The 27,192-nt window shown below is 36.3% G+C and overlaps 1 protein-coding gene across 2 annotated transcripts in view; it reads right to left on the bottom strand.

The window, feature by feature from the left end:
* Positions 1 to 3,410: 3,410 nt before the first annotated feature.
* Positions 3,411 to 27,192, bottom strand: part of pparg (peroxisome proliferator-activated receptor gamma) — a 34,109-nt gene continuing 10,327 nt past the window's right edge. For both annotated transcript variants that reach the window (XM_048173306.1, XM_048173304.1), the window contains exons 2-7: positions 20,631 to 20,939; positions 19,555 to 19,724; positions 13,138 to 13,276; positions 9,567 to 9,766; positions 5,622 to 6,090; positions 3,411 to 3,797 (exon numbers count right to left, since the gene is read on the bottom strand). In XM_048173306.1, the coding sequence (XP_048029263.1) occupies positions 3,550 to 3,797; positions 5,622 to 6,090; positions 9,567 to 9,766; positions 13,138 to 13,276; positions 19,555 to 19,724; positions 20,631 to 20,937 (1,533 nt within the window). In that variant the 5' untranslated portion in view covers positions 20,938 to 20,939 and the 3' untranslated portion in view covers positions 3,411 to 3,549. The remainder of the gene's footprint in view (positions 3,798 to 5,621; positions 6,091 to 9,566; positions 9,767 to 13,137; positions 13,277 to 19,554; positions 19,725 to 20,630; positions 20,940 to 27,192) is intronic.

Raw genomic sequence — 27,192 nt, 5'->3', positions numbered from 1 at the left:
GAGTTTATTCTCAACATTTTATTTCGACCTTTTTCTCGAAATTTAACGACTTTTTTCTCGTAATTTAACGAGTTTATTCTCAACATTTTAATTCGACTTTTTTTCTCGTAATTTAACGAGTTTATTCTCAACATTTTATTTCGACTTTTTTCTCGTAATTTAACGAGTTTATTCTCAACATTTTATTTCGACCTTTTTCTCGAAATTTAACAACTTTTTTCTCGTAATTTAATGAGTTTATTCTCAACATTTTATTTCGACTTTTTTCTCGTAATTTAACGAGTTTATTCTCAACATTTTATTTCGACCTTTTTCTCGAAATTTAACAACTTTTTTCTCGTAATTTAATGAGTTTATTCTCAACATTTTATTTCGACTTTTTTCTCGTAATTTAACGAGTTTATTCTCAACATTTTATTTCGACCTTTTTCTCGAAATTTAACGACTTTTTTCTCGTAATTTAACGAGTTTATTCTCAACATTTTAATTAGACTTTTTTTCTCGTAATTTAACGAGTTTATTCTCAACATTTTATTTCGACTTTTTTCTCGTAATTTAACGAGTTTATTCTCAACATTTTATTTCGACCTTTTTCTCGAAATTTTACGACTTTTTTCTCATAATTTAACGAGTTTATTCTCAACATTTTATTTCGACTTTTTTTCTCGAAATTTAACAAGTTTTTTCTCTAAATTTAACAACTTTAATCTCAACATGGTTTTATCTTTTTATTATTGCTTGGCCCTAATCCTCTTCCATAAAAATGAGCTAAATATAGCAGTTTAAAAAAAAATCAAAAGGTTTGGATTGAACATTGAGATAAGTACAAAGCTAAGAAAAATATGAATTATAAAAAATATAAATTTATATTCTAAGAACGTTTTGCCAACGTTTCCCTTAAGTAATGAAAACATTATGTTCTCTGAATGTTCAAAACATCCAGTTTTTTAAATATTTTTTAAAAAAATTAAGACAATGAGACATTCCATTTTACAAGCATTATGGGAACATTACTTTTGAATTCTCTGAAACATAAATTTAAACAATATTAGACGAATATCCAACTAAAACATTTCTGAAAAAAAAAAAAACACTTCATGAATAATGCATAGATAATTTGTGCTAATGTTTTAATGTTTTTAACCACAAATGCTTGTCTTGCACTGATGATAAGACTGTGCTTTTATAAACATCCAAGATGTATTTCTTCAATGGAAAAGAAATGAAGTTAAACATTCCAGGATTTTTCTCCATATAGTGGACTTCACTGGGGTTCAACGGGTCCAAATGTCAGTTTCAGTGCAGCTTTAAAGAGCTCTACATGATCCCAGACGAGGAATAAGAGTCTGATCTAGAGAAACCATCGGACATTTATTAAAAAAATAAACATTATATACTTTTTAACCACAAATGCTCGTCTCGCACTGCTCTGTGATGCTCCACGCATGACGTAATCATGTTGGAAAGGTCACGCGTGACATAGACGGAAGTACCGATCCAGTGTTTACAAAGCGAACGTCAAAGACTAAGTCAAACGGCCTTTACAAAAAAAGGTAAAACAACGATGACGGGCGATTTTGAAGTTGGAGGAGAAAATGAGATGGAGTTTTTCTACCGTGGTACACGTGTGACCTTTCCAACATGATAATGTCATGCGTGGAGCATCACAGAGCAGTGCGAGACGAGCATTTGTGGTTAAAAAGTATATAATGTTAATTTTTTTTATGGTTTCTCTAGATCAGACTCTTATTCCTCGTCTGGGATCATGTAGAGCTCTTTGAAGCTGCACTGAAACTGACATTTGGACCTTCAACCCGTTGAGCCCCAGTGAAGTCCACTATATGGAGAAAAATCCTGGAATGTTTTCCTTCATTTCTTTTCAACTGAAGAAAGAAAGACATGAACATCTTGGATGACATGAGGATGAGTAAATTATCATGACATTTAATTATGAAATGAACTAATCCTTTAAGAACATGATTAGACTCATTCTATTATCGTTCCCTGTTCATTTATAGTTTTAACCTTTACAGTTTCAACAGTCATATTAAAATTGCTGATTTTGTTCTCAACACAAAGCAGATTGTGAAAGACATGACGGGCACAGCAGTGGAAACGTACAAAAAAAAAAAAAAAACTAATGACAGATCAGTCTTCCACTTCCCCCTGGAAAACGCCATCAAATCAAACCTCTTTTATTATCCGAGCTCCCTCATTGTACACATCTATAACCTTCTAACATCAAAAGGAAGAAGTATTCCCGTCCTGTCCAGCTGGAAATGATATTTTGTCAAAGGAGATATGCATCTACTGCGGGGTGCAGCGAAGTTCACGTTTTGCAATCCCAACAGGGTGTGTTCAGAGACACACGCAATAAAAGCATGATGTAATGACTGAAAGTAGCTTTGCGTGTTCTGGAACGGCACGCACCCTCCTGCAGGAGGAAGACATTCATTGAACACACACACCGAAGAAGGCGTGCGGCGACTTGAACCAACAGCGCGTCAATCAAAAGTGTGCAAGTGGGAAAACCACACAATTAATCCACAAGTTAGTTTGAAAATATTTATTTACAAACTCAAATACACTTGACATTTAACGGTTTACATCATGCCATTTAAAATGTATGAAAGAGCTCCCTTTTAAAATCTTTGTTTCATATTTACATACATTTTGTGAATTAAAGTAAAAAATTAAGGCTTTAGAATGATTTGAAGTCCTGACAGAGAACAATAAAGCAAAAAAAAGTCCCTCGCAGTTTAAACAGATTGTGCATAAATGTAAAAGTCGACATATTTAAGATCAGAATTTGAGGCAAAAAAGAGCAGATGTTTGGAAAACAATCGAAGAAAGTGTTTTATTTGCTCGACGAGGAAGAAACGGTCACGTGCGACCCCATATCAGTGGTTAAAATGAACGTATATTCAGATTTATCTGTCATATATCTGCTCACAGTCTGTGGTTTGTGTGTGTTTTCAGTTCTCTTTCACTGCAGTCCTACATGAACAAATGTTGGAGACATGTGTGGCACTCCGGAAGATTGTGTAAATCTGAACTTATTATCAAGTTTTTGATGATGGCCAAAAATGAACCGCAGTAAAACAGTGTCTAAAAGTCTGAGACACCAGTTCTTGAAGCTGAAATCAGCAGTATTTCTCCTGAAATGAAAGCATTTTAAACTTCAGTGGAAGAAAAAAAAGTCTCTTTAAAGGAGTTTTTGTTTTTGCCCAGTCAGCTAGAAACAGAACGTCAGTCCTTTTGTTTATTTGTTTTTTTATGTTTGAATCTTTACAAATGTAGTCTCAGACTTTTGGACACTGCTACAGTATATTCAAAATTAAATATGGAGTGTCACTTTTATGTCCTTGTCTTTATCTGTAAGGACCATGAATGCAAAAATCACCTGCTAAAGAACATGTTCACAGTGGTACTGCCCTCTCTCACCAGCGCCGCCGCAGTGGACACGACGCAGAAACGACCGGTCTCTCTGTCTGTTACAGTGCAAAAACTTCAGAGCAGTAAACCAAAGCTCAGGATCACAAACACAGACTAGTACAAGTCCCTCATGATCTCCTGCAGGAGCGGGTGTAAGCACCAGTCCACCTCCGTCTCCTTCATCAGCTGGATCAGCTGGACGTGGTTGGTCACCAGCTGCCGCAGGTCCGTCATCTTCTGCAGGACCTTGGCGAAGAGCTGGAGCGAGTCTGGATGGTTGGTCTTCAGCTGCAGCTCCAGAGAGTGAAGAACCGTCTCCTGTAGATCCTCAATGGGCTTGACGTTCAGCAGTCCGGGACGATCTAGAGGAAGACGAGAGCAAAACCACAGGGCTTCATTCAACCAGGAGCTAAAGATAGACCCGTTTTTGCCAGTGAATCTCACAAAGATTCACTTCAGCTTTTCCAGTTTGGGTCATGTTTCAACACAGAATAAAAAAAATAGAATAATAGTAATATAATAGTAATTCTCATTACTGTGATTAAAAAACAAACAAACATCACATTAAAAAGCCTGTTCTTGTTATTGGTATAATGTCAAAATGATTTTTTTTTCTTAAAATGGTCACATTACATAATAAAACATGATGATAATCACACAAATTCTCATTATGTGATAAAAGCAACACATTAAACAATAAAAACTCAAGTTTCATTATTTATATACAGTAAATCATAAAAATAATCCAAAAACTAGCACAATGAATACTTAAAAATTTACTTTACAAATATTCTTTAAAATATAGATTTTAGCATTTTTAAATAATGTATCATTGTCACAATGATAATTGTTATGTAGTATCACTAATTTTATTTAATATGATTTTTATTCATTTATTATAATATTATAAATATTAATATTTTGAATTAATTTTTATGTGTATATTTCTTGTTTACATTTTAATTTCAGTTAAAGTTTTAGTAATTTTGTAACTAAGAAAATACATCTATATAGTTTTTATTAATTTTATTTCAGTTTTAGTTTTTGGTACTTGAAGTTAAACTAAATGAAAATGGGAAATGCTGAAATAAAATGTTATTTATTTATTTATTTTATTTTATTTCAGTTAACATTTATTTAATTTAATGTGATTTCTATTCATTTATAATTAACATTATGATTTTTATCAATATATTTTTATTAATATTTTGAATTAGTTTCCATTTCCATTTTAATTTCAGTTAAAATTTTAGTAATTTTGCAACTTTTAGTTTTTAATCTTTCAAAATACATTTATATATATTTTTATTTCAGTTTTAGTTTTTTTTTTTGGTACATGAAATTAAACTAAATGAAAATGGGAAATGTTGAAATAATATAAAAATATTTATTAATTTATATATTTTATTTTATTTCAGTTGACTTTTATTTATTTAATGTGATTTTTATTCATTTATAATTAATATTGTTATTTTTTATCACTATATTTTTATCAATATTCTGAATTAGTATTTATGTTTACATTTTCCATTTACATTTTAATTTCAGTTAAAATGTTAGTAATTTTGCAGCTTTTAGTTTTTGTTCTTTCAAAATGCATCTATATAGTTTTTATTTATTTTTATTTCAGTTTTAGTTTTTTTTATTTTGGTACATGAAATTAAACTAAATGAAAATGGGAAATGTTGAAATAATATAAAAATATTTATTAATTTATATATATATATTTTTTTTCAGTTGACTTTTTTTTTTAAGTATCCAATTTTTTTTAACGGTTTTTATGTTTCAGTTATTTGTAGTATTTTGTAATATTTAATATTTGTTAATATTTGAGGTTTATTTTCACATTTTTTGTCATGAGTTTGAATCATCAGCGCTCGAGGTTGTGATTTTATTGTGTTCATGCCTCGATGAGCAATAAAGCTAAATGATAACCAGCGCCTTCAGAGTCTTGTGGTTTTACCACCAAAGTGTCATGAAATAATCCTAGTGATAATAACATCAGATCGGGGTTCAAAAGGAGCCGAATATGAGCTGCCGACTCTGGTTTCACAAAGATTGAGGTGTGACGCTCTGGTTGACTCACTGAGCTTGTGGTCGCACCTGAAGTAAAACTGCAACTGAGGTTAATGTTATCTCTGAACAGATGAAATCTACGAGATTTGGCTGGTTGAATCGAGACCCACCTCCGCTCAGGATGATGACGGCCAGGAACAGCGCCATGTCGCTGTCGTCCAACTCCAGCATGTTGAACTTGACGGAGAACTCGAACTTGGGCTCCATCATTTCACAGAAGGGTTTGCGCAGGCTCTTGAGGAACTCGCGGGTCATGAAGATCTGACCGTAGGAGATGAGCGTGCCGTCTTTGTTCATGAGCGGAGCCATCATGATGATGAGCACCTCGATGACGCCGTACTTCAGGAGCGTCACTTGGTCGTTCAAGTCCAGGTTGACGAAGCCCGGGATGCTCTTGGCAAATTCGGTGACTTCGCTGACGGCTTCGGCCGAACGCGACTGGCAGCTGTGGAAGAAACGAAGCTCCACTTCACGCATGATGCCCACGTCGGATCTCCGGTGCTCCTGCATGGGCATCTGCCGGCAGTTGATCATGTGCTCTCCTTCCATCAGAGACTTCATGTCGTGGATGACGAAAGGCTGTGAACAAGAAGACCGTCCGTGATAAGTGTACGCTTCCAGAGTATGTAAGGTAGAACAACTACATCTCTTTTACTGAATCCAGAAGGTTTTAATTATATTTTGCTACATATAAAGGTATTTTAAAGATTCTGAGGTGTCAAAAGGTCATTCGGTTTAACCGTCCAACCGCTCATTTGTGATTAAAATATCTTAAACTGTAATAAATGTATATATTTTTTATTCTGGCATGATTTTATAACATCAAATATCAACATAGTGCAAAATGATATTAAAATTATGTGTAGAAGTCGTCGCTTTGTTATGAGAAAGAATGAATTTCATTGATGTCATTTGGAGTAACCAAAGGGACCATTTTGGATCAAGTCATGTGACAGGATGTGACATCATTCAGACACCTGCAAAGGACCACATGGTCATGAAGCAAAGTAACTAACTCTCTCTTAACTATTTGATAAATTCATGTTTTCTCTTGATCATACGCATGTCCCGAAACATCAGGTCATTCGGTGCAACCGCTATAAAACATGGAAAATGTTGGAATATTTTAAAAACTTGTACTAAATATAAAATGTTTGATTGTTCTTTTGCTAGATATCAGCCTGTTAGCATTGATTGAAAATATCGTCATTCGGTAAAACCGAAATTTTTTGGTGACAAATTTTGTCCATCTTGTAAAAAAAATGACAAAATCAGTGTTAACTGATTATAAAAACCACATAATCTCATTGTTAACACGTAATAAAACTTCAAAATTAATTATATCTGCATTTATTATATCTACACTTTTAAAGACCTCATTCGTCAGTGACTCATCAATGCATGTCTTGGCATTGGCTGAATAACTTCTCAAGGTTTCTCTCAAGATTCCGGCTCAAAACATGGAAGGAATCATGAGTCATTGTGTATCAAAAAGTGTCAGACTTCAGTTCAGAACTCAAGAGCTGCTGTGGTGCAACTGAGAGTAAACCGTCTAAACTAAAGGTTTCTCTTTCAGGTCGAGGTCAGAAGTATCTTGTTGAACAAGTTTGTTTTATCTACAGTGGGTACGCTGGGAAAAAACTTGGTGTAGGATATTTAGAAACAATTTTTACTGAAAAATCACATTTTTTGCACCTGATGCATAAAACATCCAGTGTAATGCACAAACATTGGCTGCGTCTGAAATCGCGTACTTCCCTACTATATAGTAGGCGAAAAAAAGTATGTGAGAAGAGCAGTATGTCTGAATGCACAGTACTCATAAAAGAGTCGACAAAAAGCTCCCGGATGACCTACTTCTTCCGGAAGTGTGCATATGATGGACATTCTTTTAAGTGCTTATCATGTGATTTCGGATGCAGCCATGAAGGAGCCTCTACCGCCCCCTTGAGCACCGGAGTTTACTGTGAGCTCATAAAGCACCCGAGTTTGCGTACTGAATGTGTGTTGAGTTCTCTATAGTACAGTAATATAATAAAATATGACTTCAGGAGGGCCGATCAGTGTCACTTGGATTCATTTCTAACCATAAATCCTCTCAGTGTTACTCTCGTATTAGAACAGAAAATCCCCACGCTGATCTTCTGTTTCGTGTTAACTTCCGTCGAGCTGGCTGCAGGAGCGCATATGCCCAGGACGCTTCTGATATATATATAGATTAATATCTATACTTTCATATTTTCTTTCTGCAGTCTGTGCCTTTATAAATATTTCCCTCTGAAGACAGCAGATGTTTGGTATCGCCCGCTGTGTTAGTCAAAACAAGCATCGAACAGCCTTGGTCGTATCTCTTGTTAAAGTCACGTGACGCAGAAGCTGTGCGGTGCGTTTGAATTTAACTAGTGTCAACAGAACAGAAATGTTTCTTTAATTATTGCTGTGTTTATATAAATACAATAAATGTAAAATGCATTCTTTCTGCATCATGCAACTTATTGTCATCTAATGAAAGTGTGTTTTTAAGTGTCCAAATACTTGCTTTAACCTTAAGGCGAGACACTACAGGCAAAAACACTGTTTTTTCAGGCACCTGTCAATTTTGAGATTTTGCACTTTTTGGCTTTTCATAAAGTGTTTTTTCAGACTAGTGGAAAGAAAACATTCAAAATACACTTTTAAGTGTATATTTTATAGCACTTTATCTTTTTGCGTCTATAGATTTCAATTACAGTAAATATCTTTAAAGGCCGTTTTCTCAAAATGAGTTTTTTCTCCTGCTCTGAGTCAGATATCTCCACTTCAGCAGAACTTATATACACCAAACTTTACAGTTTTATTCCTATCTATATTCTGAAGGTTTTTACAGAGGGATTTGTTGATATATAATTTGCCTGATTTTCTACAACATTTTATTCCTAAAAAAATGGTGAAAATTTTTTTTTTCTGGCTGTTGATAGTATTTTCTGATTTATGGAGTGATAAAAAGAGATATCCAAAATGTCCTCTGTAAAATCTTTTGAATTTAATATGTCCAAAAAATTAAACAAGAATTTTGAACTTGACGTCATCCAATATTCAGATTTTTGTTCTAGAAATGTATGCAAATTAGCGCATATTTAATTAGATAACAGCTCATTTGCATATTTAAAAATAACATTTTAGAAAACTTGTAATACAAAAAATGTTTGCAATTTTTAATGTAATCAATCAGCTGGGGTAGTATGGTGATATCTATAAGTTAATTTTTTTACCCTATTCACCTGGGGTGTCTCGCCCATTTTAATATTAACCAGTAAATAAGTCTTTCATTTTAGGAATGTTCTTGAAATAATCTGAGAGTGAAAAAATGTTGTTTTTATGATGTGTTTTGCACAGTATGACGAAATCATGGCGTGAGGTTATCTGTGTGTAGAGCTGCATGACGGGTTAACGTTGGAAACCTGAATTTCTGCCTAGGCCACGCTTCAAGTGCACTTTATGTTGCGTCTAGACAGCGACGGCGCTACCTGTGATGGTTTCAAATGTCTGCACCTGTGAAAGGCATTTCAGTCAGTGTTTAAAGAGCACCTATTCTGCTTTTTTGCTTTCTTCAGTGTGTGATGTTGCTGTTTGAGCAGGAAAAAGGTGGGAGTTCTTCTCTATATCAGTGTTTCTGAACTCCATCTTGAGTTTTCTTCACAATATTCCTCATTTAAATAATTCATACGCAGAATAAAGAGGCGGGGCCTGGTTGAGTTAGTTAGTAGTGTGTTGAAACTGGAGGTTATGGTAAGGGGCGGGGCATTTCCCAAACACCAATCACAACACACTGCTCCAGCTGACCAATCAGAGCACACTGTGCTTTTCAGAAGGAGGGGCTTCATAGAGACAGGAACTAAACAGAGCGTTACTGACAGACTGGGAAGAGAGGAGCTGCAACAATGGAGAATATGAGGAAAATAATCAACATTCAAGCAGGAAAACCTAAAAACAACATCAAGACTTTGTAAAACTGCATAATAGTTCCTCTTTAAATGATGCAAAAGAACGCATGTAACGGAAGGCTCCGGACTCACTGCGTTGTCGCTGGTCTTTCCTGACAGAATGGCTCTGGCCTTGGCTTTGGTCAGGGGGAAGTACTTCAGATAGGACTCGTACAGATGCCTGGCCAGCGCTCGGAGATCGGCCGATTCTGGGTGCATGTGGTCCACGTCAGTGGAGAACTCGGCCAAGAGCTTCTCCTTCTCGGCTTGGGGCATTCGACCAAAACGAATGGCTGGGAAAAAAGCAAACAAACAGACAGTTGAAAACCCCCAAAATCCCAGATCCATCATGCTGGCAGTCTTTGCTCAACGTCTTCGGTCTGTGGGGATGTGTGGGAGTTTGTTTTCAGTCTTTCAGTATGTTAGCGCAGGTCATTACGACCGATTCAAACATTCTGCAGTTTTTATTCTGACAGCGATACAGAAAACTGAGTGTTTATGCCATACACTAAAAAAATAAATACACTAGGATTTCCTTTGGAACAGTTTTCACTCATATACTGATAGTAAATTTCACAAATGGACCACAAAACCAGTCATAAGGGTCAGTTTTTTGAAATTGAGATTTATATATCATCTGAAAGCTGAATAGATAAGCTTTAAATAAGCATGTATGGTTTGTTACAGCTATTGCAACTATTTGTTAACTTTATTACTGAGATACAAATCTGGAATCTGAGGGTGCAAAAAAATGTAAATATTGAGAAAAACACCTTTAAAGTTGTTCAAATGAAGTCCTTAGCAATGCATATCCACTCACAAAAATTAATTTTTGATAGATTTACGGTAGGAAATTTACAAAATATCTTCATGGAACATGATCTTTACTTAAATGATTTTTGGCATAAAAGAAAAATCGATAATTTTGACCCATGCAATGTATTGTTGGATATTGCTACAAATATATCCGTGTGACTCATGACTGGATTTGTGCTCCATGGTCACATATAAAACAGTAACACATTGGATTAAACGTGAAATCTTAGAAAAACTGAAATGTATTTTCTTGTAAAACATCTAAAACAATAAAGATAGACTATTTGTATTGACCTGATAATATATCATTTTAGATATTTAGCACATTTTAAGCTTAATCTGATGATTCAGTCAGTCTCCTTGTGTTTTGTAGACAATCACAATATTGAAGTTTCTGTTCAAGATCGAGCAATGATCCTCGAACGCATGTGACTCAGCGATGATGTCACTGAATCGGACGAGCCCCTCCTGGAATCGTTTACTCTATCAGATACACAGAGACACGCCCTCGCTCTATATGTAATGATTTCCTAAAGAACAGGGAAGGGAAGAGGTATTGAATGTGGCTTATGCATAAACATGCTCAGTCACCAAAACATTAAAGCTATCCCATGACTTTTATCCCTTTTATCTTCATGCATCTGTCCGTTCACAATAGCTTCGTTTGGCCTTCATGAACTTCATTGCTTTTACACACTAAACTCATTTGTGTATTTCTACCATGACAGATTCTGTATCTCAAAATACACACATAATGATGGATGTAAAGAGGATTGTGAAGATATTGGCCTTCATTACAGTAATTTTGTGTTGAATCTATGTATTATTTCATGTTCACTGTCAGTTATTAATGTGTTCAGCTTGTTAGATGTTTCTACACTTTCACATATTAATAAACAATAAAATGACCTAAACGACACGACTTTTTACAAGGTATCATTAGACCTGCTAGATAGGTAGATAAAGCATAATATGAATAATAAATAACATTAAAATGAACTATTATTAAAAATGAGGTTCTCTATAATAACTCTATGGTTCTTTATAGCACTTTCAAAACATTTATGTTAATGCAGCTATTTAATCTTATTTAGAAGCGTTTTTCTCAAGAGTGTGATTTTAGACAAATTGAACAAAACAGACGTAAACCGAAAACCATGATTTATAGAATTTATAGAACAGTCATTTCACTTTTACAGTGAATAATCCAACGGCAGCATTCTTCGAAAACTTCTCCTTTCGTGTTCCAGGAACAAAAATAAATCAATAAATAACAGCAATATGGTTTCAGAATGACTCATGTATGGGTGCACTATCCCTTTAAGAGCTGAAATGTAAAATATGTTTGAAAATAAAGAGTTATCAGCCGAGATCACATGACAGGCCTGACGTTTCAAATCAGACAATAGCATCTAATACCAAATTAATCTGTGCATGGCAATCTCGACTTTGTGAAACCTGTAAGTATTTCCGTTGAATCTAGGACAGCCGGCGTGATCAAAGGCAACAGAAACAAGGACATACCAAGTCGTAAACCCATCTAACCATTTTGCGAATCAAGCTGAAAATAATGTCAAGCTGAACGTGAGCTCTCAAAAACTTTAACAACTGCTGAAATGTGGATTTTTAAGCGTCTTCCGATAAACCTTCGGAAAATTTTTAGCCCAGTTAAACAGGAAACGTGAAAAAGTGCCCTCGATTTATTGAACAAATAAACTTTTTTTTAACACACCTTTGATCGGGATTGTCTGATTACGTTATTTGATTTGGGGGTTGGGAAGCGCTGACGTCTGAAGTTTCTATCCCACACGGCTTTTGAGCCAGAATGACAGAAGTTATCTAATATCCGTAATGGTAAACGGTTGCTTTCACGTATATATATGCCCTGACTTGCAGCAGAATTATTCTGATTGATATGACATATTCATTACTATCACGCGTTTAGTAAATTAGAGCATGCCGAACTACCTTTCTCCTCCTGTACGGTTTGGCTGGAGGCCAGAGCGAGTGACACAGCATGTTTGTGGCAGACCGTCCACGCTTTCATGAATCATTGATAAAAGACACAGGAGTCAAATCCCTGCCAGATTTCAACCAACCACTGCAATGTGCGTGAAAAGATGGAGAGAGAGAGAGAGAGAGAGAGAGAGAGAGAGCGTGCGAAGCGGGAGGAGGGAAAAAAGAGCAAGCCAGTGGGAATGCGGCAAACTGATAACGCTAAACTTGACTGACCTCGCCGGATAACACCTGAACCAGCTTCAGACACGCTCGACACTGACTGTAAGAGCCTTTACTGAAAGAATGCACAGTGAAATATTCAAAGAAAATGGAAAAGAGGAAGTGAAAAAATTAAAGAAAAAACAAAACAGAGTAGACAGACAGATAGATAGATAGATAGATAGATAGATAGATAGACAGATAGATAGATAGATAGATAGATAGATAGATAGATAGTATGGTAATGACATGTGGTGTTCCACGCTGAGGTGTTTTAACCAAGACTCGTGCGGTTGCAGGGTTGCAAGTAAGGTGTCACTCTGCCTTTAAGCCCAGAGACAACGAACGCACACACACACACATGCACACACGCATACACACACACACACACACACACACACACACACAAGATCTCTGCACGTTCTGAAAGAAATGCCACATATGTTGCAGCAGGAGACCACACAAAGGAAACAACAAGGCATACGAAGCAAAGCGCAGTTGTCTCAGGGCGTAGCGTTCAGAAGAGTCTGTCTCGAGTGGTTCAAACAGAAACCAGTTCTGTGAAATGGCAGGGCCTTTCTCATGAGCGCAGGGTTCATTTCAGACCCATCTGTGCACTGCGGCACCTCACCGTTGTGCGACATGCCAACCATCAGGCACTTCTGAAAGCGGCAGTACTGGCACTTGTTGCGACTCTTCTTGTGGATGCGGCAGTGCAGGTCGCAGTGGTCGTAGACCAGCTTCAAGCGAATGGTTCTGCGGAAGAATCCCTGCCAAAAAAAGAGAAAAAGGAATGCCGTGAGGAAGGAAGGGGAATAGGCTTTCCTGAAGCCTTGTTAGAATTCTTTAAAAACATATCTGATCTATTCAGCTCATTGTCAACAATCACAATAGCAGTTCCTATAGACCTGAGGTCTGAACGCTTGACAGAACTCAATTCGGCGCTGAAACTGCGACGGTGACAGTTCAGCTGATCCTCTACCAGTGTTTTCTTAGTTAAAGGTGCACTGTGTAATGTTTTTTGTTTAGTTTTTTTAAATTAACAAAATTTAAGTACATCATGTACCCTGATTCACTATTATAAGTGTTTATATTTTAGGTTTTCGTGGGAAATCGCGTCACTCGCCCGTGTGTGTCTCGTCATATTCGTAAATAGAGAAAAGTCTGCTCTGACGCGTGTCTGGTGTGGGAGGGACACAGGTTAGTCTCACAACGAGAGAGAAAGATTGCCGCAAAAACCTCTGGAGAATCACCTGTTTTAAACAAACGCCGAACAAAGGATTTATTTTAAAGGAAATGCTGTGTCTGTTAATGGATAAAGCTACAGTCACGTCTTCAGCTTGATCTAAACTGGTTAAATCTCGAGCAGAGAATGTTTTATGAGCAGTAGGAGAATCATATTCATCCGCACAGAGCCGAAGCACAATTGTTCTTCCGCGAAATGCATGCAGTTTTGTTTTTTAACCACTAGAGGGACACAAGTTACATAGCGCACTTTTAAAGGAAAAGTTCACCCAAAAATGAAAATTCTGTCATTAATTACTCACCCTCATGCCGTTCCACACCCGTAAGACCTTCATTCATCTTCAGAACACAAATTAAGATATTTTTGATGAAATCCGATGGCTCAGTGAGGCCTGCATAGCCAGCAATGACATTTCCTCTCTCTAGATCCATTAATGTACTAAAAACATATTTAAATCAGTTCATGTGAGTACAGTGGTTCAATATTAATATTATAAAGCCACGAGAATATTTTGGTGCACCAAAAAAACAAAATAACAACTTATTTAGTGATGGCCGATTTCAAAACACTGCTTCAGGAAGCTTTGGAGCGTTATGAATCTTTTGTGTCGAATCATGATTCGGATCACATGTCAAACCGCCAAACTGCTGAAATCACGTGACTTTGGCGCTCTGAACCTCTGATTCGATTCGTAAAGCTCCGAAGCTTCCTGAAGCAGTGTTTTGAAATCGGCCATCACTATATAAGTCGTTATTTTGTTTTTTTGGTGCACCAAAAATATTCTCGTGGCTTTATAATATTAATATTGAACCACTGTACTCACATGAACTGATTTAAATATGTTTTTAGTACATTAATGGATCTTGAGAGAGGAAATGTCATTGCTCAGGCCTCACTGAGCCATCGGATTTCATCAAAAATATCTTAATTTGTGTTCTGAAGATGAACGAAGGTCTTACGGGTGTGGAACAGCACGAGGGTGAGTAATTAATGACAGAAATGTCATTTTTGGGTGAACTAACCCTTTAATGTCATTCCAAATCAATGCATGCTTCCATGGAAAAATGTGGAAAAATGTGGAAAAATGTACTGGCCGCTCTTTTCCATTGGACTGAAGCTTTCAAACTTCAAAAAGCACACAAAAGTATCACACAGGGTTAACGGAAAATAAAACTAAAACAGTAAAAAAAAAAAAAAAATGTTGCTTGAAATAAAAATAAAATGTATTAAATTTCAACTATTAAATTTCTCATTTTCATTCAATTTAACTTGATGTACTGAAATAATGTAAATAAAAATGAATAAAAACTTATATAGACAACAACAACATTACTAAAACTTTAACTAAAATGAAAACATAAAATATAAAAAATAATATTAATAAAAACTATAATAGTATCTGAATTATGCTAAAATAACACTTGTACCATAAAGTAGACTTATATTAAGTATTGTAAGATTTGTGAACTGTCCAGAAACAACATCTGCTCTGAGAACGAACCGTTTCTGTGTGAGAGATCTTGAATGAATTGATTCAGTGAGTTAGTTGATTCAGTTCACAGAGCCTGAAAAATGATTTGTTCACAAATCAGATCCAATTCTGGAGGTCAATGATTCGTTAACAGAGGAAGACGTGCAACATAAATTCAGCTCTGTTCCTCACACAAACACTCCTAAAAATAAAGGTTCTTAATTGGCATTGATGGGAAGAATCCACAAAAGATTCTGTACAGCGGAAAAGGGTCTTCAGATTATTCAATCGATCACTGCAAAACCCTTTATTGTAAGAGTGAACCTTTATGGTGATTCTTTTTGAAGCTGGAGAGCTTCAACCTGTTGTGTTGACAAAAGAAACTAATATGGGTTGAACAATTCTGCTAACGTCATTTAAATCAAGTCAAAAACACACAGTGCTGCTCTCCGTTCTCTCTAGTTATGCTTTAATCTATTTTTTTCCATTCATCATGCCACTCGAGTCATTACGCACCCAGAGATAACCTGAGGTCTCATGATAGCAAGCGTTTATCTAAATAATATATCATTAAGACAGACAAGAAGGGCCTGCTTTGGACTTTGGCCAAAAAACAATTCTTGTTAGTCTTGACACAAGGTCATTAATAAGAGTAGAATGCATGTGCAAATATTATGAAAACCCACATGACCGGACCTCAGCGAACACGCGCTTCTGAACGAGCGCTGATTTCCACCGCCGCATCCGTTAAGTGTGTTTAAAGTGGAAACAATACAGGGTGCAAAAAGACGTTGACTATCTATTTTTGGTCGACATTTTCATATACTTGTGCAGTCAAAGACCCGCTCCGTGCAGTATTTTTAGTATGTAAAAAAATACATAGCAATGTGAGAACTATGCACACAGGAAAGAGCCTTTTAAAAGAGGATGTTTTTCATGCATTTACTCTGCCTCTCAATCACTCCACTTTTAAATTTAGAAACATCGTAGGCCAAAAATATATATAGTAAGGTGCAACACCATGGCTTTGTATTGTTCAACAATAAATGAGTTCACCTGGTTGGCTGAACCCATCTTTAAGGCCGTGGAACAATACCACTCAGTTTCTCTTGTGGTCGGACCATTTTTAGTAAAGCCATAGTAGGAACATCCCAAATTTAGTACGTTCCGAAATGTGTTTTTCAGACAAACACACATTAAACAGTTCAGGCGAAGTCCTTTCATTCTTCAGAGAACGCGGCACATCGAGCGGGGATGTGGTTAGCCGCCAGATTTGCATTTTTTTAAAGGATCATCCTGTTGCAAAGTCTTCACATCAACACTTTTCATAAATGTTTGGCGTGATGATATCTACACTGGCGCTTGAGAGCTCGGGGTCGGTGACACGTTCCTGAAAGAGTCTCTTCTGCGTTTATTTGATCAAAAACCCTGTAAAAATTGTGAAATATTTTTACAGTGTAAATCAGCTGTTTTCTATGTGAATATATAGTAAAGTGTAATTTATATCCAGTGATCAAAGCTGAATTTTCAGCATCATTACTCCAGTCTTCAGTGTCACGTGATCCTTCATGCTGCTCAAGAAACATTTCATGTGGAAACCGTCATACATTTTTGATGAACAGAATCTTTTAAATCATTAAACACTTTTGATCAATCTAATATGCATCCTCACCGAATAAAAGCATTAATGTCTTTCAAAGAAAAACCCGTCCTGACCCCAAACGTTTGAACGGTGGTGTACATAATAAATACGTTTGTTAAGCGTGTACGTGGAGCTCTTTTTAAGTTTCTGTGAGATGTCTCATCAAAACCACAGATGTCGAGTGTGTGGGAAATGTGAGCACCTGAGATGTCTGGGTCACCCACTCAAATGATTATTCTTATTGAGACATATCTTTCTGCCCATACATATTTCTGCCACAGTGGAAACTTGCCGGGGGTTTGCGGTTGAAGTGACAGACAGGTTTAGGTGTATCAGGCAGGGCATTTTCAGACTTATCTGCATGTCTGAGAATGAATTCGATGTTCGATGTTCTAAATTTGTCAGAATGACTGGAAGAGCGTTGCATCTTCCGGGTATTAACGCATCTGATTGTTCAAAGCTCTTCTCAATTAACCGTGCTGTGTGTGTGTGTGTGTGTGTGGGTGTTGTGGTGTGCTGGTTAAAGATCTGAGCTGAAAAGTGAAAAGTGGTGAGTTTGAACCCCACAGGAGCTTCACTCTTAGACACTGAGCTCCCGGCTCCTCCCGAGGGATTGAGTGCGTCAGCTGTCAATCTCTACAATCCCTGAGCTGGACTTTGATTCTGGTTGAGTTGTGCCTCGCAAAAGGTCCAAAACAGCTGCATATCAAACATCAGATATCTTCTGATCGTGTGTGATTAGGTTAATATCAACATATTTCACTTCCAAATTTACAATGGGGTTCACATTAAAAATTTGGTATTTGAACCTGAAAGTATTAAATGTAGTGCTGTCAAAATGAGCATGCAATTTCAGTTTAAAAGTATTAAAATTTCCTCTCATAATTTGGCTTGCGTTACATTATATGATCACGCTCTTATTCACACAAATGCTTATAAACCATTCAAGAGGCACAAGACAAGAGAGAATGTGCTTTCTGTAATATGGAAGGCCAAAAGGTTCAAAAACGTGAATTTTAACTCGTGTGCGCAGAAAGACGTGCGGCAGTCTCTTTCACGCTTGAACAAACAATAACACACAGAATTGTGCCAAAATGCCCGTTTTGTCGAGTATCCTCATAAGAGCAGTTAAATACCGCCTTAAATGAACTTAAAGAGAAAACGAGATGCGTGTCAGATCCGCGTCATGTTCGGCAACTCTTAAAGTGACAGCAGCCTAATAAACCAGTTGCTGTGATGTCTGTCATTAATGTTCATCAAAGAACAAAAGGAACTAGGCGATTAATCGTTTGCAAAATAAAAGTCTGTTTACGTAATATATATATATATATATGTGTGTGTTCTGTGTATAATAATTATGTATATATAAATACACACACATACAGGTATAAAGTTTAGAAATACATGCATGTATTATAAATATATATATTACATATAAACATAAATGTTTTATCACTTTTCTTAAATATATACATGAATGTGTGTGTATTTATATATACATAATTATTATACACAGAACACACACACATATATTACGTAAACACAGACTTTTATTTTGCAAACGATTAATCGCGATTAATCATTGCAGCCCTAAAAGGAACAGATAAATAAGGATTAATCTATATTTAATTAATCATTTACACAGTGAAGACTGTAAAGTGTTTGATAACTTTATTCAATTTCTGCATATTTCCACAGGTAAATACGACATTTATTATAATGGGTTTGTGCGAAGATTGTTTTAAGTTCACTTAAATGAAAAGTTGTTATTTTTTTAAAAGGCTAATAAATGTTGAATTTAATGTTGAATATCTTATTAATTAATGTTTTTCATAGAGACATCAGTATCAGTGATTTTGGCCTTCAAAAGGATGCAATTAAACAATATTTAAAATATACTGTCTTTAAGTTGTTTCTACATTACTGTGAAATTATTACAGTATAAAAATATTTAAAATGTTACAGAAAAATGTGCAATTAATTAGTTAATTTAAATTTAATTGATTGACAGCACTAAAACTTATTCAGAACAATTTGAAACTATTAAACACTGTAACGCAAAGAAATATTATATATAATGTAACAAAGAAGAAATATTTCAGTGCATATATGGAGGTGAGTAAATGAATGACGTTGATCATGTGACTCTTTGTAAAGGTGCTCAGATTACAGTAAGGTCAAATACAATGTCATGCATACCAAAATATCATGATTGTGACTGTGATGTAATTTCGTAGTTAATTACTAATAGTCATTATTATAATTTTATATATATGTATTTAACAGCTGACAAAAAGATTGTTACATTTTTAAAAATTCAGGTCTGGATTTATGACAGCTGGCTTCTGTTTATGTTCACTGATCAGTGTTTATATGTGAATAAAAGCCTAAATTCAATCAAGCGATCAAGTCTCTATAGAAAATTTGGACTAAACCGCTCGATTCATATGGATTAGTTTTATGGTCTCTTTATGAACTTTCTGAAGCGTCATCAGTTATGTAGCTGACAATGGAGGGACAGAAATCTCTCAGATTTCATCAAAAAGATCTTAATTTGTGTTCCGAAGATGAATGAAAGTCAAATTTGGAACGACATGAGGGTGTGTAATTAATGACATTATTTTCATGTTTTGGTGAACTAACCCTTCAGCTGTGACAGAAGTGAAACTGAAGGAGGTTCTGGCCGTACCTTGCAGCCCTCGCAGGCATGAACGCCGTAATGGAAGCCCGAGGCCTTGTCTCCGCACACACGACACTCGATGTTCAACACGGAGGCGGACGGATCTTCGTGAGCTTTGGAAAGTGACAGGCTGTTCTCGGCAAACTGTGGAGGAGACTCGGGTTCGAGTTTGATCGAGTCTGAAACGGATCAGAGGGAGCAGCTTTAGAATAAGAGTCCAACACAAACATTCGTTAAACAGATACTCTTTTCTAAACTCATATTTTGGTAAAACTAAATGTGTTGAATGAATAGTTCACTCAATAATTTGTTTTAAAAGTCACTTCTGCTCACCAGTGCTGCATTTATTTGATCAAAAATACAGTAAAACAGTGAAATATTATTGCAATTTAAAATAAGTGTTTTCTATGTGAATATATAGTAAAGTGTAATTTATTCCTGAATTTTCAGCATCATTACTCCAGTCTTCAGTGTCACATGATCCTTCAGAAATCATTCTGATATGATGATTTGATGCTCAAGAAACATTTATGATTATTATCAATGCTGAAAACAGTTGTGCTGCTTCAGATTTTTGTGAAAACTGTGATACACTACCATTCAAAAGTTATATAATTAAAAAAAAAGTCAGTAAGGATGCATTATATTGATCAGAACTGACATTTATAATGTCACAAAAGATTCTGTTTCAAATAAATGCTGTTCTGTAGAACTTTCTGTTCATCAAAGAATCCTGAAAAATAAAATGTATGACGGTTTCCACAAAAATATGAACATTGATAATAATCATAAATGTTTCTTGAGCAGCAAATCATCATATCAGAATGATTTCTGAAGGATCATGTGACACTGAAGACTGGAGTAATGATGCTGAAAATTCAGGAATAAATTACACTTTACTATATATTCACATAGAAAACACTGGAATAATATTTCACAATATTTTTGATCAAATAAATGCATTGATGAGCAGAAGAATCTAAACATGAGCGGAAGTGTAAATGATGTCATTTTTGAGTGAACTATCCCATCATCCCACACAAGCTCTTTCCTAAAGAACCGGTGAGTGCGTCTGGCTGCAGTACTTTGTGCGTGGTGCGCTCTGTATCCGCTGTCGTCGGCGATGTAGCTGCTCTCGTGAGCTCTGTAGATGCTCTCCTGCGTCCTGTAGTTCTCCTGCGTCCTGTAGCTGTACATGTGCGTCAGATCCATCATGTGCGGCATCTCGTTCTGCGGCGGACTCGGCTCATACTCGATGCCGGAAATGGTGGTGTAGTCCAGCGTGGAGAAAGGCTTCATGTCCAGCGAGTGCGAGCTGTCGTCGAGTTCGTCCAGTTCCAGAGCGCTCAGGCCGAATCCCACGGGCCAGGCGAACGTCTGCGTGTCCACCATATCTGCCAAAGAAACAGCCACTGCAGAATGAGGCCAAAGGCAATTCTGTGTCCCAGTAAGAACATCAACAACATCAACAACAGGATTTCCAAGATCATTCTCAGCCTTTTCTTCCCAAGATACATTGTGTTTAGTGCGTCATTCGATTTGCCATTCAAAGCACTGGAATGACTGTGTAATGTTTTTAGAGGGCATTTTATATGGGTCTAAATTAAAATCATGGATTACGCTTTTGTACAGTTCTGCAGAAAAAAAAAATCAAAATAAACAATGTTTGTTTAAATAGTATTTTGCCTTGATGTGCAGAACTGCAGAAATTGTGTTTTCAGAAAATATGATGCATATCTTAAAAAGTCATCACAATACACAGTGTTTGGGGTAAAACATTACAAGTAACGCGAGTAATGTAATCAGATTACTTTTTCAAATGTGAAGAGTAAAGAAACATTACTTTTCAAAATAACTTTCCCCAACACTCAAGTTCTTTCGAATCAAACTAAATTAAACTTTTATTTTAATTCCACTTACATATTTTAGCTAATTTAGCTTTTGTTTATTGTAAAATTAGTTTATTGTGTAAAATTTTAAAACATGTTATATTGAGTAACACTAAGTAACATTTTGATGTCCAAAAAAAATAAATAAAATTTACAAGATGGACAAAATTTTCCACCAAAAAAGTCATTCAGTTTAACCAAAATGTTGGTTTTACCGAATGACGATATTTTCAATGCTAACAGGCTGATATCTAGCTAGCTAGCAAAAGAACAATCAAACATTTTATATTTGGTACAAGTTTTTACAATATTACATTTTCCATGTTTTATAGCGGTTGCACCGAATGACCTGATGTTTCGGGACATGCGTATGATCAAAAGAAAACATGATTTTTTCAAATAGTTCATGACCATGTGGTCCTTTGCAGGTGTCTGAATGATGTCACATCCTGTCACATGATACTGACCACATGACTTGATCCAAAATGCTCCCTTTATATTGGTTACTCCGAATGACATCAATGAAATTCATTTTTCCAGACATTCTTTCTCATAATAAAGCAACGATTGCTACACATAATTTTAATATCATTTTGCATGTTGATATATGATGTTATAAAATCATGCCAGAATGAAAAATATATACATTTTAAGATGTTTTAATCACAAATGAAATGGCTGTATTGGACTTTGGATGGTTAAACTGAATGACCTTTTGACACTTCAAAATCTTTAAAATACCTTTATATGTAGAAAAATATAATTAAAACCTTTTTATTAAATAAAAGAGATCTAGTTGTTCTACCTTACATACTTTGGATGTCATATCTTTGTTTTTTATTATTATTAAGGCCTTTGGACAAAAAAAAAAGAAGACCCGTCACGTCATTAATCCAGATATATATATATGTGTGTGTGTGTATATATATATTTCTCTCTCTCTATAGTAATTTTGCTTACAGAGCATTCAATGACTGCAATATACGTACTGCTGTTTTCAAAGTTGTTCTGGTGTTTTCTCTAGAAAATTACAAATCTTGTTACTGTCAAATTTAAATGTAACATTTATTTTATTAGCTGTGCTACTTCTGATCGATTTAATATGTTTTGGGATTTATGCCGTGTGATTTGATTTGAAAATGAACATTTCTGTCTAAGTCTGCCACATTTATGTCATAGTGCAAATAGTAACTATTGTGTATTGTCCCTGACAAACACAAATGCACAGTTCTGTACAGGATATCAGCATGTGCAAAAGAGCGTCCTCAGAGGAAACCTTCATTCAAAGAGATCAAGAAATCATATCAGGCCAAAGTGCTCTGACAGCACCAAACACTGCTGTTCATAAAGCATCGACACCTCAGACATGAAGCCAGACAGAAGAAGTGCTCCTGTAACGCTCCAGCGGCTCAAAGTGTGAACACGCCTCCAGATTAGACAGGGTTTATTTGAAAAAGGGAACCTCAAAAGACATGCTCGTGTACACGTATGTGTAATGTGTAAATGCATCTACAGTATAAAACATGCTCATACTTGGCTTATATCTGCACGCATTATATATGACCTGTGGAGCCGAGGCACATGTAAAGCAGATGTTCAGCAGTCATAGTGCTTAACATGGCGAGATAACTACAGTAAGACATAGTAAGTTGATTTCCCAGAAAAGAGTAACGTTGCATGCTTTCAAAACACCGATGTGTTTGTTTGAGCATCACGAGCAGTTTGACAGGGGGGAGTGCTCTGAAAACCGGTTTAAAAACTATTATTTTCAGTGTTTTCACTTCAGCTAATGGCACAGAAAATACTGTTTACATCAGTGTCTGTGTTTCTGAAATGCCTCCTGTGTAGTTTTCATTCACGATATTCCTCATTTAAATAATTAATGCACAGAATAAAGGGGCGGGGCCTGGTTGAGTTAGTTAGTAGTGTGTTGAAACTGGCGGTTATGGTAAGGGGCGGGGCATTTCCCAAACACACTGCTCCAGCCGACCAATCAGAGCGCATTGTGCTTTTCAGAAGGCGGGGCTTCATAGAGACAGGAACTAAACTGGGGTGAGTTTCCCGAAAGCATCGTTGGTAAACCATGGTCGTAAGTCCCCCATTGAACTCTATTGGTAACGACGGAACTTGCGACCATAGTTCGCTTTGGGAAACGCACCCCAGAGCGTTACTGACAGACTGGGAAGAGAGGAGCTGCAACACTGGAGAATATGAGGAAAATAATCAACATTCAAGCATCAAAACCTGCTCTAGTCAACGTATTATACATATATTGCTGTGTTCACAAGTCAGTTCTCAACAGCACGGCCAATCCCTCGTAAGCGTTGTATTACAATGTTTGTACAGTCACCTGCTAGTAAAGTATATGGTTTAGTGTATATGATTAATTCCATGTGACATGCGTTATAAAACCTGAAAAAAATGGCTGAATGGTTTTTGCTTGTTTTTGAGACACTTCTGCAAAGGCTTCAGAGCGAGGCAGACGTGCTAAATATAGGCTACAATTCAAATTCAGAGAAACTGCCACAGAGAAAAGATTGTAGTTGATAATAAACCGAAGTCTAACATGGTCAACCCATCACAAACAGTTCATTCCTCTATCGACCCTGTGCGAAATTTTACATAATCAAGGTCGACGGTCATGTCAAACCACACGTCTGAAATTCTCCAATATTTTCGTCCTGCACAAAAGCATCAGTATCTGTAACCAAAAATGGCTTTACTTGGGTTAAAACCTACAATTTTACATAGATTAAACAGTTCTGGTCTTGTCCGGATGACACAGAAGGGTTTAAATGTAAAGTTTTCACACCCAGAAATCTTTCATCACCCGACTGGAACAGCAGCTTTTACTGTAGTTCATGCTAAACATGTCAGAGAGACTCAAATAATGAAGTATTCCACTGTCAGTTAAGTGCTTGGAAAGCTTCCCAATGACTTCCCAAAAATACCAGCGCATTCCGATCGGAATGCGATCGACCTGACGATCACCCCGCGACCAATTGTCTTTTGTCAGGAGGGAGAGTGGCTTTTCTTCATACAGTGAGCCGTAGAACTGTCTATTCTTAGTAAAGGCAAAGTTTCCGTTCATAACATGCCCATTTTAAAATGCGGTAAACATCATTTGCTCCAGTTGGCAAATGATATCGTCAGAAATTTAATTCAGTGAGACAAACTCTCCTACACTTCTCCTCTGACTCAAGCGGTTGAAAACCTAGAGATATTTTGGTTGAAACCACAAGCCCATCGAAATATAAGGTCAAACCTGAATTTTTTTTTTTTTTTTTTGACACACCACAGTGTTTTTCTATCTACGATTTGTAGCATTGTGAACATATCTCCAGCTTATCACCAGCCAGCACTTGCAGATCTTTATTACATAACGCTGAGAAACACTGGGGGACAATGGGGCTCTCCGTTTCATTGGCCGAAAATGTTTGCACCGGCATGACGTGTGATTTGTACATAACAATACATGACAAATTGTCAAGCTAATGCCTTGTATCTTAACAAAAGACAGCGAACGCCACGTGAACCAACCCCTAATGGACAGACTTTCAGCGCTGCGTCCTTCAGCCATGTCTGATCTTGCAGTGAATGTGGATGTTGAGACAAAACATCGAGTTTGAGAGCTGCAGACAAATCTAGTTTTGTTAGTTAAACTGATGTATTTTGGTTGATTCAGTGATTCTGAATAATATTTCAGACTTGGACAATTTTTCCGGCACACGCGCCGAAGCTTAATATCATACTGACGTTGTGTTTTGGTGACTAAACGGTTAAAGTTAGTGTTATACTCAGATTGTACAGACTTAGAAAGTCAAGCAAAGCCTTCTGTTATGTGAAATCCTTTCCTCAGGGACACTATTGCAACAGGACCGTGATGTTTTTCACTGATATTTCCTAAGAACATCAAATAAACGCCAAGCCAGAAAAGAATGAGGCCACAACATTTTCACATGTCTCTGACAAATCGAACAAAATGCCTCTCAAGCAAGAATGAGTGCCTAAAATATTCCCGAAAATAGTTTAAACATTCAAACAATCAACCTCTCAGTGGGAATCCACATTCAAAAACAGGTTCAGTGTGGTTCTAGATGAGAAGAAATGACTTTTTAATGGGTTATCTGACATTTTTTTCTAGTGCTTAAATCATAGAATTGAATTAAAAATGAATTAAAACTAAATCCATAAAATGATCCCATGAGGCTGTAAAGTTCTACACTGTAAAATCCAACACTTTAGTTAACTTTACTCGTCTTAACTTAATTGTAAAATTCCAGTAATCTGTTCTATTCACATACTATGCCTTGTTTACTCAAAGAGTAAAACAAAACCCAAGTTAAGATTAACTGATTGGTTTGAGTGCCATTTTGTCAAAAGGTTTTTGATGCGAGGCAATTCTTACGGGGCGTTTCACTCATTTCCTCCCCTTCTGCGGTTATCTTTCTCTAGTTATCTTGAATGCTGAATTGTCAATTCAGAAAAGAAAAATGAGAGAACATCACATAAGCTGATGTAATAAATTGATGCTGATTTTCCTAAAAAGTTTGTGTTTGGACTCACCATTACGGTGATCAGTGTTCCTCAGTTGGGCACTTGGAACTTCATTATTGTAATTCTCTTCCTATCGATGCAGCGATGCAACAAGAAATCACAATTATTTGGTTTCAAAGGAGAAGTAATAGGTTGCTTTTAAAAGGTGAGCTAACTTCTAACTAAATCATTAACTAGTCTATTTTTCAAATTAGGATCTTTTATGTCATAAACACCTTTAATTGGGTTGATATAATCAATATTTGTGACAATTTCTTGCAATTGAGCATGCTTGAGTCACACACAAACTTCAGCATCCAGCATGCAAAACACAACAAAAGTATCTATACTTAGTCAAGATATCGAAAGTAAATTATCAAGCACTCTCTACTACAGTTCTTTTTTAGTTACTAGAAGTCTTGTGTAAGTGAACTATACTACGTTTTTGTCATACTATTCCGATTTCGCTTCATTTTTGTAAGGCAATCAGATGCATGCTTTTGCATGCAAGTAAGTCAAACTAATTCGATTTTACAGTGTATCTACTGTAGAACCTTTTCTTCTACGAGGGCTGGAAAATATGAAAGTTCACTTACTAGTTCAAATCTTCAGGCTCACACTGGGTTTTTAAATGGCTTCACATTACACAGGCCTCGTGCCGCACTGAAGAAAAGCAATCGGCGTTAAAAACGGAGAGCTCACAAGAAGAACCTGCTCGGCCACATTCATCCTCCAGGCATCCGACGGCGGGACTCTACCACAGAGCAATGACTTCTGCTTCCTTGAACGATTCTCAAACAGCGATTCTACGAATGATAACACTTCTCAAAATCTGATAAAAGGGTGGAACTCTTATTTTCTCATATGTTAAAACTCAACTTGATTATACGGGACAAAATGACTTTTGATACAAACGTGCGACCTTCAGCTGTTTCGTCTTTCTCTTGTATTAGCAAAAATGAAACTTCTGTCATTGTTTACCCTCTTGTTTATTTCTGTGAAACACAAAAGAAGTTTTTTTTTCTACACAGCTCAGTTCAAAGCAAAAAACGGCATAAAAGAGCCGTATTGTGCACTATATTCCTCCGCAATGGGTGACACTGTCATACTGCATATTCAGAAACGCCTGGTATGATGTGAAAACATGCCAGTTTAGAGTGTGAATGAAACCACCAATGTGTTTGGTTGAAATGAGCTGCATAAAGACTGTTCAAAACTTTCC

This window comes from Megalobrama amblycephala, linkage group LG21, assembly GCF_018812025.1.
Source record: "Megalobrama amblycephala isolate DHTTF-2021 linkage group LG21, ASM1881202v1, whole genome shotgun sequence".
Lineage (NCBI taxonomy): Eukaryota > Metazoa > Chordata > Actinopteri > Cypriniformes > Xenocyprididae > Megalobrama > Megalobrama amblycephala.
The sequence above is the reverse complement of the archived record's forward strand: the minus strand, read 5'-3'. Positions and strand labels throughout refer to the sequence as shown.